This window comes from Eupeodes corollae, chromosome 3 (assembly GCF_945859685.1).
Source record: "Eupeodes corollae chromosome 3, idEupCoro1.1, whole genome shotgun sequence".
In the NCBI taxonomy this organism is placed as follows: domain Eukaryota; kingdom Metazoa; phylum Arthropoda; class Insecta; order Diptera; family Syrphidae; genus Eupeodes; species Eupeodes corollae.
Window position 1 is genome coordinate 136,617,376 of NC_079149.1, and position 13,375 is coordinate 136,630,750.

The 13,375-nt window shown below is 37.2% G+C and overlaps 1 protein-coding gene across 1 annotated transcript; it reads right to left on the reverse strand.

Annotated features, from left to right (window-relative positions):
- Positions 1-5,287: 5,287 nt before the first annotated feature.
- LOC129950831 (uncharacterized protein K02A2.6-like) lies at positions 5,288-11,856 on the reverse strand. The gene is made up of 3 exons (XM_056062750.1): positions 10,338-11,856; positions 6,086-6,930; positions 5,288-5,965 (listed from the first exon to the last, which is right to left on the reverse strand). Exons 1-3 carry the CDS (start codon positions 11,854-11,856, stop codon positions 5,288-5,290), a joined length of 3,042 nt encoding a protein of 1,013 aa, XP_055918725.1.
- Between the last annotated feature and the right edge of the window lie 1,519 nt (positions 11,857-13,375).

A 13,375-nucleotide genomic window follows, 5' to 3' on the forward strand; every position in this document is an offset into this window, starting at 1 on the left:
GCAGCGTAAAGCGGCACGCAAAATTACTTCTGAAGAAGAGTTTTCTTTTTTGAAATCCGATAGTGATAATGAAGAGCTATTCGATGAGAAAATAAATTTGTTTTTCTCCAAATATTTTTGCTATATTCCAGCTGTGATGTATTTGAAAGTAGACGAGCACTAGTACTTTATATACGAATACGAAACACTTGTCTGTCAAAGAACTTGATTTAAAAGCGCCGCCGCCAAACGTGTGAGTTGATTTTTGTTTGACAGAAGATTCGGTTTAAGATGTAGGGAACAATAGGGTAAAATTACACGGAATCTTTGTATATGAAACCTAAAGTACTTTCATCGTGAAACTTTAAGGGGACGGCAACACCTAGGGGCTTTTTATATAAATCATACAATTTCGTGGCTTCGACGAACGTCAAAAAAGCAGTTCCACGATAGTAGATACTAAAGATTTTATATACAAAGACGGAATTCAGTCATATTTTTATCTTTGGTCACATTCAATTAAAATATTCAACTCAGAACCCATTCGAAAAACATAAAGTAAACTCTCAACAATAGTTTTTAAAAATAAAATACTAATGGTGACTTTGTGAATAAATGTAACCAGTGCTTTATTCTGACGTAAGTATGCTTACCAGTGATGCCGCTGGAGAAGTGGATACCTAAGTACATGACTTTTACTTTTTTGATTGATGTCTTCACTTTCCTGAAATAAATTGAGCAAACCTTTGATTTGACAACAATCTGCTGAAAATATGTCAACGCCAATTTATCATATTTCAAAAATTAATTTATGAACGTTTGCAAAGAGTTCATTCAATAGAATAGCTACCGTTCGATATGCTTCAGTCTCCCCTATTTATAGTCCTCTTATAAAACATACAATATAACACCACATATGCGGGATTCAAATGAAAATTGAAAATTTGAAAAAACACCCACTTGCAAGGTCTATTTATCATTTCGTTATACAGGCAAGCAAGGCAGGCAAGGCAAACCGCGAATGGTTTGTTTGAAAGGCCATCCAAAAGAACGAGCACCAATTCTAGGTAATTATGTGTTTAATCTTTCATTTCTTATTGAACAACCCCCACGAATCGGTGTGCTGAGCAATTGCTTTTTATCTTTTGTTTGTTTACAAACAGATAATTACAATCACAATTCCTTTGAATTATGTATCCACCACCGCCGCCGCCCGTGCGTCGTACGCGCGAAGTCGCTTTAACCATCAGTATACCGCCAAAACGACAATATTGCTCTGTTATTGTTTTAAGGCTGATCTCCATTATGAACATCGCATTGAATCTCTGAACGGGTGTAAGGTATGTTTGTTTACACATAAAGCACCAACAACACTATACCACCGTAACCACCGTGTGTCGAAAACAAAAAGAAAGCATGGATTGTTTTCCGCCGATTATGCTACATCCGTCAGTGCGTCATAATCAGAGCTAAACGAGTAACACGTCCCAAGATCCTCTTTTATCCTTAAGACACGTGTGCGCACTTTGAGAGTGCAATGTTTTGAAAACTTCGCTTAATTGGAGAGTGTCGTGCTCGCAATTCGAATCGAAATGTGAAACTGTATATGGATTTGACTGCGTTACTGATTTTGTACAAAAGCAAAAATGTCTACACGTGTCAACACCATTGTAAGCGGGTGTTTTGCTATTGTATGCCAAAATGAGGGTTGATAAAACTTTTGTAACTTACTTAACGATGTTTGTCTTTACCACTTTGCACAAACAAATATATGTTACTGTAACTGCGGGGCTGTGCCGATGCCGTACGTACGTTCTCAACGTTCTTGTTATATCCTTCAAATGTTGGTCATTCGAACATGATGCTCATTAGTTTTTATTGAAAGGCTACACCAAAAATCTTGGCACGTGGGGAGGTCGCGAGATGATGGTATATTTTTATGTTAGAAAGCCACAATATTTTTGTATTTCATTCTACATGGGATATTGGAGTTTCATGTTGCATTGTTTCGTGTTTCTATAGATTTTGCTGGCAAATAAAACCGCGTTTGTAACATGAGGCACCTAATAACAACATAATGTAATATTCAACCCCCTATTTTTTGTTTGGAGGGGATTTTACTATATTTTTTTCTATGGGTAGAAACATACATTCCATGAGTTTTTATTAGCTCTGTTCGTTTACAATCTCGTGTTACTATTTTGTTTTATATTTTACTGTGGTTTAAGTGTCAAAAATGTTGCTGCAATAAAATAGACAGTTGTTGATTGTTGCATTTCTTGTCACTATTTTATTAGTTTATAGTTAAATTGTAAAAAATACAAATCAGCATATAAATACATTTAAATGATTATATCGACGTTGATGTTGTTTATTTCAAAAATTTAGTTTAAACTAAAATCACAAAATGGCTACTTTGACTTAAGGCCTGCTCAAACAGAACGCAGCCCGGTGGGCGTGGGACAGCAATTAATTTTTGGACGAAAAACAAATTTTCCTTGTTTTCTGTAAAATATTGCGTAGTTGTTCAAGTAGAACGCGATCAAGGCCAGCATTTAAAAATGGAACACGACCGTCAAATTGAAGTTATAGATTTTTACAAAGAACGTGACGGGCAAACGTCAAAGCAGAGCAGTAAACAAAGTTATTTATTTCTTAATGTCTCATTTTGTTGTTGCTCATCGCAATTCTTCACGAAAATTCATAACTTTTGCTGTTAAAAAAAGACACTGAAATTTGTTGGATTTGTAGTTCTTTAAGGACGCCGAAATCTCACCGCGTTCTTGTTTACGTATCAGAACAAGGAGGGCAGCGGTGTTCTGGCCGTCCCAGACAACAACTCTCTATTTGACCTGACCTTCAAATTATTTATTTGCGTTATCCATGTGACATCAGTTGTTCAACATTTTAAATCAATTGGTCCGTGTTGCAGATTTAGGTGTGTTTGTTTTGTTTTTTTGTTTCATTAACGAACTGTCATTATTTAAAAGTGTTCAGATGATCTGATCTGACATTTCAAATTAATCAGTCCCTTATTCAGATTTAGGTTTTATTCTTTGTTTTTTTTTTTTACGAGCTGTCACTCTTCAGATGCACATATTAGTATTTTAGCAAGGGATTACAATGTTGGAATAGCTAGTAAAATATGAAGCTCTTTTTAAGTTATTGAAAGCTATCTATATCCCTCTTCTAACTTGTTTATAAAACTGCACAAACTTTGTGCTAAAACAAAAATAATATGAAATCAATACAAATAATTTTTGAATTCATTAAAACATCTCTATGGTTTCATGTGAGGTGTGGTATTATATTTACAAAACTAAACTCATCACAAATCCGCTTAAAGTCCTTCCAGTCCAAGGGAAATTATTAAAATGTAACACCCACTGACATTACGCACAGAATTTGCATAAGTATACTACCAACCTCGTCGATTATTTGCTCATACAAGAGTACCTTAAACAACGATAAAATAACACTGCATTAGATTGTAGGGTTTCTTGAAAATGCAAATTTTATAAAATTGTAAATATCTCAATTGTGAAACCATAACTATTTGCACTATCACGAATCTGTCAAGTTGACATTCTTGTGGCAAGTCCACTTTAGCACGCTCTTTTTGCAGCAGGGTGGTAGGTTTTTGTGTTGTTGTTTGTTTTATTAGAATGTTACAATTTATGGGGTAAGTTGCGTTAATGCGGTAAACGTCAAGAGAAGAGCTCTTAGTGTGCACTCACCATCGCATCTCATCGTCATCGTCGTCGTATGTTATCGGCGTCAATCACCTAACGGGTAAATGCTTACACAACTTAACGCTACCGACATCCCGCATAATCATCTTATCGGCAGATCTATGCCTCTGAGCGTGCTTTATTTCACCGGCACGCGCTAGCCATGATGCAAAGAGAATATAGCGCCCCCAGTGCACTTCCCAACTCACTTAGTGCAAAGCGACATTATGTTTTGATGTCGAAACGGGATGCTGTTTGCGTTCTCGCTAAACAAGATCTACGTGATGTTATAAGCTGTGGTGTTTTAAGCCATATTTAGCACACACCGCAAATGGTGATTTTTGATTGAGTTTTTTATTTATCATCAGATAATTGATTCTTTTAATAATAATTTTTGCTATCATCCCTTTTATTGAATTTCGACACAGCCCATGACGTATGTCAATTGGGTATAAAAATATCTTTTTTTAATTGAAAATTTCTTAAGGCGTGCGACTTAAAACACTTTCGGTTCGGAATTTTATGATACCGTCATAAATGCTTCAAACATCTGCCCTTATGTTCATCATTAAACAACAAAGGTGCTATTTACGAGCTACCATATAAGAGTGGCGTTTGGGAAAAATTTCACGCCTCTCGAACCACCTTGTCCCGTTCAGATCACCGTCAATCTAGGTGGTTTTATCTCTTGTTTCGTTCTTTTTTTTCAAACTAATGTGTTAATGATAGGTCGTTAAAATTGCGTTGGACTATCTATTGATTTTATAGATAGTTTTCTGGATGACATTTGGCTTTTTTCTTTTTCTTCGCGCCGTCATATGCAAGATATTAAATCATCATCTTTAAGGCTGATAATCGCTGACGAACTATAACTGTCAGGTGTAATTGTCTATTCTATATTTATTATTTTTATTCGTCGTGGATATATGTACATACATGCCTTGCTCTTAACGGGTAAGTTATTGAGGAAGGTTCCGTATTTTATTTTATCTTTGACATAAGATCCAATAATTAAGAAGATAAAAGAATTATATTTAAAACGCTGCATCCAAGGCCACGTAAGGTTATGCTGACATTCGCCATAACCAAAAAGTTACTTTTAAAAGTTATGTAATGTTAAACAGATTTATTTTAAGCTTAACGCTTAAACAGTTTTTTTATAGGTTCTAAAAACGTTGTAGGACGCCTTAATAAATTCTTACGCAATCGCAAATATTTACTCGGTTAAAATGTGCTACGAATTTTAATAAATACGAATGTCAGTTTTCAAAAACTGGGTTTTATTTTTTTGTATCTATAATTAATAATTATAACATAATTAATAAGAATATTATATAAAAAGTGTCGCAATATCGTTTCGTATCGTTTGTAATCATTATATTTTCCCTAGGAACAAAATGTTCCCTTATTTTAGAACAAGTGCATAGGAAAACGTAATTGACAGATGGTGTGTGTATTTGCTTTAGTACTAAATCCAAATTTTAGTTTGAAACTTCAACCACAGATGTCAGACATAAAAAGCGCATTAAGAAATTATCTGTGCTAAAGGCAACAAGTAAACTTTGAATTACAACTTATTAAGATTCAAGCCATCTGTGCGTCATTGGTGAGGAACAAAATTTGACATTAACCTCGTTTACATGAGTGAATGTAATGGAATCTGAGGATATTTTTAGAGTCAATGTCGTACATAAGATCTTGGTCAACGCTGTTTTGAACGTTCGCACCATGCGTTCTGCCGCACCGTTTGATTCAGGGTTGAAAGGTGCAGAGGTTAAATGAGTAATGGCGTTCTCTTGACAAAAATTCTTAAACTCTGCCGAAGAAAATTGGGTGCCATTATCTGACACTATGGTTTTTGGTAATCCTTCGAGTGCAAATACAGAACGAAGAGCACCTATTGTCGCTTTCGAAGTTGTTGACTGCATGCGAACAACGAACGGGAACTTTGAGAATGAGTCGACGATGATAAGCCACATAAATTTCTCAAAAGGTCCGGCGTAGTCGATGTGAATGCGCTCCCATGAATGCTCGGTAGTTGGCCAGCTGGTGTAATGCTTTGTAGGTTGTGACGCATTGAGCTGGCAGGCGTTGCACTCATTTACAGTATGGTGAATCATCTCATCTATACCCGGCCACCAACAATACCGACGTGACAGCTGCTTCATTCTTGTCTCTCCCCAATGACCCTCGTGGAGTAATGATAGTACCTTCGGCTGTAAACTTCGAGGAACTACTACTCTGGGATGTTCAGTCTGTAATAAAACAACATTAGTACACACACACAAGCTTAACCTTCGACGAAAATAGGGAATCAAATTAGCTTCACAACTCGGCAACTGATTTGGCCATCCATGCTGTATATAAAATACTACCTTATTTAAAATACTATCTTTTTTAGAGTGTTCAGCTACAGTGGATGAATTTATGGGAAAATCTTCGATAAAAGAACTGTAGACATCTAAAGTATGACACGATTCATCCATGTTGTCAAACTCCTCATCAGGTCCAATTGGTAATCTTGATAGGCAGTCAGCGTTGGCATGTTGTGCTGTTGGTCGATATCGAATGGTATAAGAGTAGCTCATCAGAATGATTGCCCAACGTTGTAGTCGAGCTATGGTCATTTGCGGAAGTTTCTTACTGGGATTGAAAATTGACACTAAGGGCTGGTGGTCAGTGATCAACTCGAACTGACGCCCAAACAAGTACTGGTGAAACTTTTTTATTCCGAATATGATCGACAAAGCTTCTTTTTCGATCTGACTGTAGCGTTTCTGGGATTCTGTTAATGTCTTCGAAGCAAAAGCTATCGGTTTCTCAGATCCGTCCGGATATATGTGAGATATTACCGCGCCAATACCATGCGACGATGCGTCTGTCGCTAAAGAAACTGGCAGATCATTTTGAAAATGAACTAACCTCGATACACTCATGAGTTTCTCTTTAAATATTTGGAAAACTTTTCGCTGCTCGTCTCCCCATATAAATTTTACATTCTTCGATCGAAGTTTATTTAACGGGGCAGCAATTTGTGCAAAATTTTCTATAAACTGATTATAGTAGTTTATTTTTCCTACAAATGCTTCTAGTTCCTTCAAGTTGCTGGGCTCGGGCAAGTCTTTGATGGCAAGTAGTCGTGACTCAGACGGACGAATGCCAGTTGCGTCTATTATATGACCCAGGTACTCGATTTTGCTTTTGGCAAATTCACATTTTTCTTTTTTTTTTTTTTTTTTTTTTTTATAATAAACACACACTCAAGGGGATATTACTACCCTTATTATGCAGATGCACAGTGTGAGCACTAGGAAGAGGAGAGAGGGTTTAAAAGGAGATGTCGGTGCACATTGGTTTTGAATTCCTGAATATTGCAATGACTAGGAAAGACAGAGTGTGGTAAGGCATTCCACATTCGCGTAGTACGGCTAAAGAACGAATCTCTGTATTTGACAGTACGACCGAAGTTGGGCTCGAGGGTATACTGATGAGCATTCCTAGAAGCGCGAGTATTACGGTTGAACTGTTTAAGGGGAGGAATGCAACTGGCTATTTCACTAGAGCATAAGCCGTTAAAATAACGGTAAAAAAGGGTCAGACAAGAGACCTTGCGTCGATGTTCAAGCGAAGTAAATGAACTTATGATGATATTATCACCTATCAATTTAAATGCTCTACGTTCAATACTATCCAAGAGGCTTAAGTAAGTTGCAGGAGCACCAGCCCAGAGATGGGAGTTATACTCAAGCTTTGGACGTATGTAAGTCTTGTAGATAACAGCCAGATCAGAAGGTGTGAAATATTTCTTGCATCGCCTAAGAAAACCCAAACACCTTGCGGCATTTTTGGCGACATCGCGTATGTGATCATTCCATAAGAGGTGGTTGGTGACACACATACCGAGAATATCGAGGTGTTCAGTCTCATTGATGCAAGTGCCAACCATGGATAATGGCAATGGGGGTATATCTCGCTTTAACGATACAAGACAGCATTGGGTTTTCGAAGCATTAAATTCCACGCGGTTTTTTAATCCCCATTGAACAATGCTGTTTAGATCGGAATTTAATGAGCTTATCATATTTTGTCGTTGCAGTTCCACATCCGAAGAAGAGGGATGTGAGTCTGAAAACGAATATGAAAAGCTAAGAGTACTATCGTCAGCGAAACAATGTATTGGATTAGATGTTACAGACAGAAGATCATTAATAAAAATGAGAAAGAGTGTTGGGGATAAAACAGAGCCCTGGGGCACACCAGCATTTATTTTATGGTTTTCAGACTTGAATCCATCCAATACTACTTGTATTGAACGATCCGAAAGGTAATTACTAATCCAATGAAGCAGGGATTCATGAAAACCGAATGCACGCATTTTCGATAAGAGAGCCTGATGCCAAACCCTATCAAATGCTTTTGAAATATCAAGTGCAATAATCTTACTTTCTCCAAAACGATGTAAAGATTTGCTCCACTGTTCGGTGAGATGAACCATGAGATCACCAGTGGACCTATTGCTACGAAAGCCGTATTGCCGGTCATTAAGAAGCTTTCGATCTTCAAGATATTTCTTGAGCTGATAATTAATCAGCGTTTCCATGACCTTGGAAAGAAGGGACGTAAGTGCAATCGGTCGGTAGTAAGAGGGTGAGGAAGATTCGCCTTTTTTGGGAATAGGCTGGACAAATGCCGTTTTCCATCCGCTCGGAACGAGACCTGAGGAGTAGGACAGATGAAAAAGCTTACGCAGTGGTTTTGCCAGCGTTGAAGAACACCTCTTCAGAACAATAGCGGGGATACCATCCGGACCAGCGGATTTATGTGTGTTTAGATCTCTTAGGACTCTTGCCACAGTACGAGTGCGAAAAAAGATTGGTCCCATAGAATCACTAACTCGCTCAAGTACAGGCGGAGTCATAACACTCACTGGCAGCGTAGAATTGGCGGCGAACTGCCTAGCAAAGAGATTAGCTTTCTCTAAAGAGCTAACAAAAGGAGTGTCATTATCAACGAGCGTAGGAACCGAAGAAGAGGAAGAATTCCTCATGTTTTTTACAAATGACCAAAAATTTTTACTGCCTTTGGGACATTGCAGTATTTTTTGCCGTAAATTTTGGTCATGTAAAAATTTGGTCCGTCGAATATGGGCGTTGCAGGCCTTCCTGGCTTGTTTGAACTTTTTCCGGCTTTCCTCAGTACGGTTGGCTTTATAGCAACGGAAACTAACCTCTTTGACCCTAATAACCTCTTTACAGCTCGCATCAAACCAAGCGTTTCCCTTGGGTCTGATGCTTTTAACCCTATTCGGGATAAAAGTTCTCATTCCCAGGAGAATCAAACTTGTGATCATATCAGCGCTGGCGTCAACGTCACTATCGAGGAAGCATAGTGACCAGTTAAAGATCCTGAAGTAATTATTGAGACCGTCCCAGTTGGCTTTCTCGTATTGCCAAACGGTTCTCTTAGGAGCTCTTTCTTTAACTGGATTTTTGCACGAGAAATTTGCTGATATAACACAATGGTCAGATGTGCCTAGAGGAGATAGAACACTAACAGTGTACTTATCAGGGTCAGAGGTAAGAAACAAGTCAAGAGTGTTTTCTGCTCGACCTTCAACGTCCGATATTCGGGTTGGCTCGTTGACAAGCTGAGTTAGGTGGTTCAACTCAGCGAAGATTTCTGCACACACTCCATCGGGTGTTGTCTGGCCTGAATGTTGAAGCCATGAAGAATTGTGTACATTGAAATCGCCCGTAACAACGATTTCAGTGCGAGGATAGGACGAAACAATTCTTTGGATGGAATCAGACAAAGCATCAAATTCACGAGAAGTTGATACTCTGTCTAAATTTGGGCTTCGATAAAGGAAGCAGTAGTGAATGATTTGCTTATTCACGGAGAATTTAAACCACATATAATTAAAAAAGGAATTGGTGCAAAGACCATATTGTGGTAAGAGCTGATAAGCAACATCATTCCTAATGTATATGGCGAGGCCATGGTGAGAAAAGAATAAAGGCACCAAGCTATACCCATGAATAAAAAATTCAGCAGGATCGGAATCCTCACCTACTTGGGTTTCACTTAGTGCCAAAACAGCTGGCCTGTATGAAACAGTATGGCGGTATGCTAACAAAAAATTTGTCCTTAGCCCACGAATATTACAATAATCTACTCTGAGTTGTCCAGTCATTGCAAAATAAAAAAAATTTCTAAAACCAATACAGATAGAGATGAAAAATAAAATTCACTGAATTGAAACACAGAATAATTATCAATACCCTTCACTGCTAGTGTTATGCCTTAGCAGTGACGAGAACCGATCCGACCCTGTGATGCAAAACAGTAAATTCAATTCAAATAATCTGCTGAAACACAGATTAGCAAATGCACCAATTCCAATTGTAATTGATACATAAACTAGGCTGTGCAACTGTGGAAGAAGGGGAAAGTAAGGATGGGATGGTACTCACTGTGAAGTGCTGTGCTGAGTGGCTTATCATTTTTTTGTTTTTGGTGTGTTTTTGTTGTTTTTTGAGTGGCGTGATTTCTATGATATTTTATTATGGGGTTGCACTATTGTTTTTTTTGTTGTTGTTTTTTTTGGAACCACTAATATTAATAGACGGCATCGTAGGCCATGACTCTCAAGACGTTCAAGAAAAGTCTTTAGATTATCCAAATGCTCTCCTTTGCTTCTCCCAGAAATAATGACATCATCGACATAAGCTGCGCCAAACAGCCCGGTTGTCAATTGTTCGATGTAGTTTTGAAAAATTCCCGTAGAGCTAGCTGTACCGAAAGGTACACGTAGATATTGAAACAGACCAAACTCAGTGGAAATGACACAGATTTTCTGAGACTCCTCATCTAACGGGATCTGTAAATAAGCATCAGAGAGATCTATTTTCGTAAAATAACAACCACCTTCAAGACTGTGAAAAATGTCCAAGACCCGTGGCAATGGATGACGATTTACTATTAGTTGCGGATTTATTGTTTGCTTGAAATCGCCACAAATACGAATCGAACCATTCGCTTTTTGAACAGGGACGATGGGGGCAGCCCATTGACTCGTCTCAATTCGCCGGAGAATACCCAGCTTAAGAAGTCTTTCTATTTCGGCTTTCACTTTTTCTTTTTGGGCAAAAGGGACGGGTCGATATTTACAAAATTTTGGTTGTGCATCAGCCTTTAATACCAAATGACCAACGTAACTATTGCTACATCCCAGCTCTGAATTGAACACTGATTTATAACGTTCACAAAGTGTTTTTGCTTCTAAAGCTAGTTGTTGCTGCTCTTTGTCAGAATTGTCACTTGAAACATGTAGAGCTTTTTCTTCACTTTGTTGCTTTATGCTAAGATCAAACGCATCAAACAAGTCCATTCCCATAATGTTGGAACCATATTCGCTATCGACTACTAATAAAGGCAATCTACGTACAATACCCCTCCAAATAATCTCTGCCGAAATCATGCCTTTAATGGGAATTTTAATATTACCATATGCTCTCAGTACTCGGTCGGTCGTTGCACAAATTGGTTCTCCTAAATTCCGATAACCTTGCAAACCTATTAATGAGCAGGTAGCCCCCGTGTCTAATTGAAAATCAAGCGGCACTTTGTTTACTTCTAGTGACACAATTAATCTCTTTTTTGATTCTTCGCATTGACCAATTGATTCTTTTAGAGTGCATATGTCTTCATGCTGCACTTCGTGTATTAAATGTGCTGTTTCTCTAAAATCTTTATTCGAAGTATTTTGATTATTATGTGAACGCGATTGGTAATGACGATGCTTGGAGCTTGAGCGATTGCTTTGTCGGTTTTGAGAATAATCCCGTTTCCTACGACGTCGATCACGTGTATTTTGTTTTTTGTTCGAAAGACATACGCTCTGGATATGCCCACGTCGATGGCATTTGTCACATACAAAATCTAAATATTTGCAATTTTGGCGGTCATGTTGCACGTTGCAATCAGGACATGACTTTCTATTTAAATAATTGGCGTTTTGTGACTTACTCGAGTAAATAGCGTTGACTTCAACGGCGGCGGTGGTAGACATTGGTTTTCTTTCTCCTTCCTTCAAGATTGATGTGGCTTTCTGCGATAACTCAAAAGCTGTGATGATACTCTCCATCTTTTGTAAGGAAGGATCGCTGTCCTGCGTGGCTTGCAAACGTAGTAGAACATATTGTTTTTATAAAAAAGTAGATATCTTCATAATTTATTATCTGATGTTGGTTTAGCTCAGAAAGTTGTATTCGATGGGAGATTAGAAAATCGATTTCAAACCGATGTTGGTGCTGTTTAAATTTCGAAAGTATATTTTTTTAAATTTTCATTTTCAGGCAGTAGAACAAATTTGTTAAAATGAGACCCATATTAAACTACTTTATTTTGATTAATTTATCAACTTTGGAAAAAGGTTAAAACAACAAAACAATTTTCGTGCAAAGTGCAAACTGACCCTTAACACAAAACAAAATGTTTTAATATGACACGTTATAAACTGCAATTTGTTAACAGTGTCGTATTCATCTAATTTCTTGTTTATTTTTACTACAAAATGGCTTACTTTGACTTTTGACAAGCAATTTTTCGTTAATTTTGGGATATAAATTTTTCTCTGTATCGTATCTTCTCCAACATTTTAGAATAACCAATGTTTTTGAAAGAATAAACAAAATAATGGAATTTTTCCTACATGCAATGTTGCAGTTAAGTCTGGTATTACACGATGCCTCACGACTCACGACTCACATGAGTGCGAAAAAGAAAGCAACTATGAGAAAATGAGATGCAAACAAAAATTTCCGGTGAGTCTCGGGAAAATTTTTAGTAGACTCATTTTGACGTTTCTTTTTTCTTATATTCGTTTTATGCTGTTCTTTTTCATTCGATTTTCTTGTTGCTGGGATAAACAACATCCAATTTGTTTGAAAACCAGAAAAGTGTGTATCTTCAACAGCTTCAACAAATTTTCGGAATCCATTTCCAAGATCCTATTTATTTCGTTTTATAAATTTTACTCAACTTTAAATACTATCGAAAAATTAAAGCCAACGAGAAGGAGCATTCAAAACAAAAAAAACAATAATTGTCAAATTTGAGGCATGGGGCACGAGTCAACATGTAATAGCGCTTGCTTCAACGAATACAAATTTAAAAGAAAAGTCAAAAGTGAGTCGTGAGTCATGAGTCAACTTTTAATAGTGGACTAAGTAACTATTAACAATGTCTAATTCGAACTGTAGACATAAAAATGATGATAAACCTCGGCTGTCATTTCGGTTTGACTGCAAACAGTGATGGACTTGAACAGTATTCACATGAGCACGACCAACGAACGACGAATGAACTACAAAATATGAGTTTTTATGCGTTTGAAGACATATTTCCACACAAATTCTTAACAAAAAGATAGCAACATAGTTTCTATTTGATTTATGATGCATACTTTTACATTTCAATATCATATATTAATAAATTTAAGGAAACATATTTAATTGTCGCAAAAAAGATTGTAGTTGATACGAACTGTCAAACTTTATCCGCGTTTCACATTATTCACACTCGCAACAAATCAAATAATTGTGCGTACTTAACCTAAAATAATCATTCTTGTTATGATTTCATTGGTGAATGGTGTTCATTTG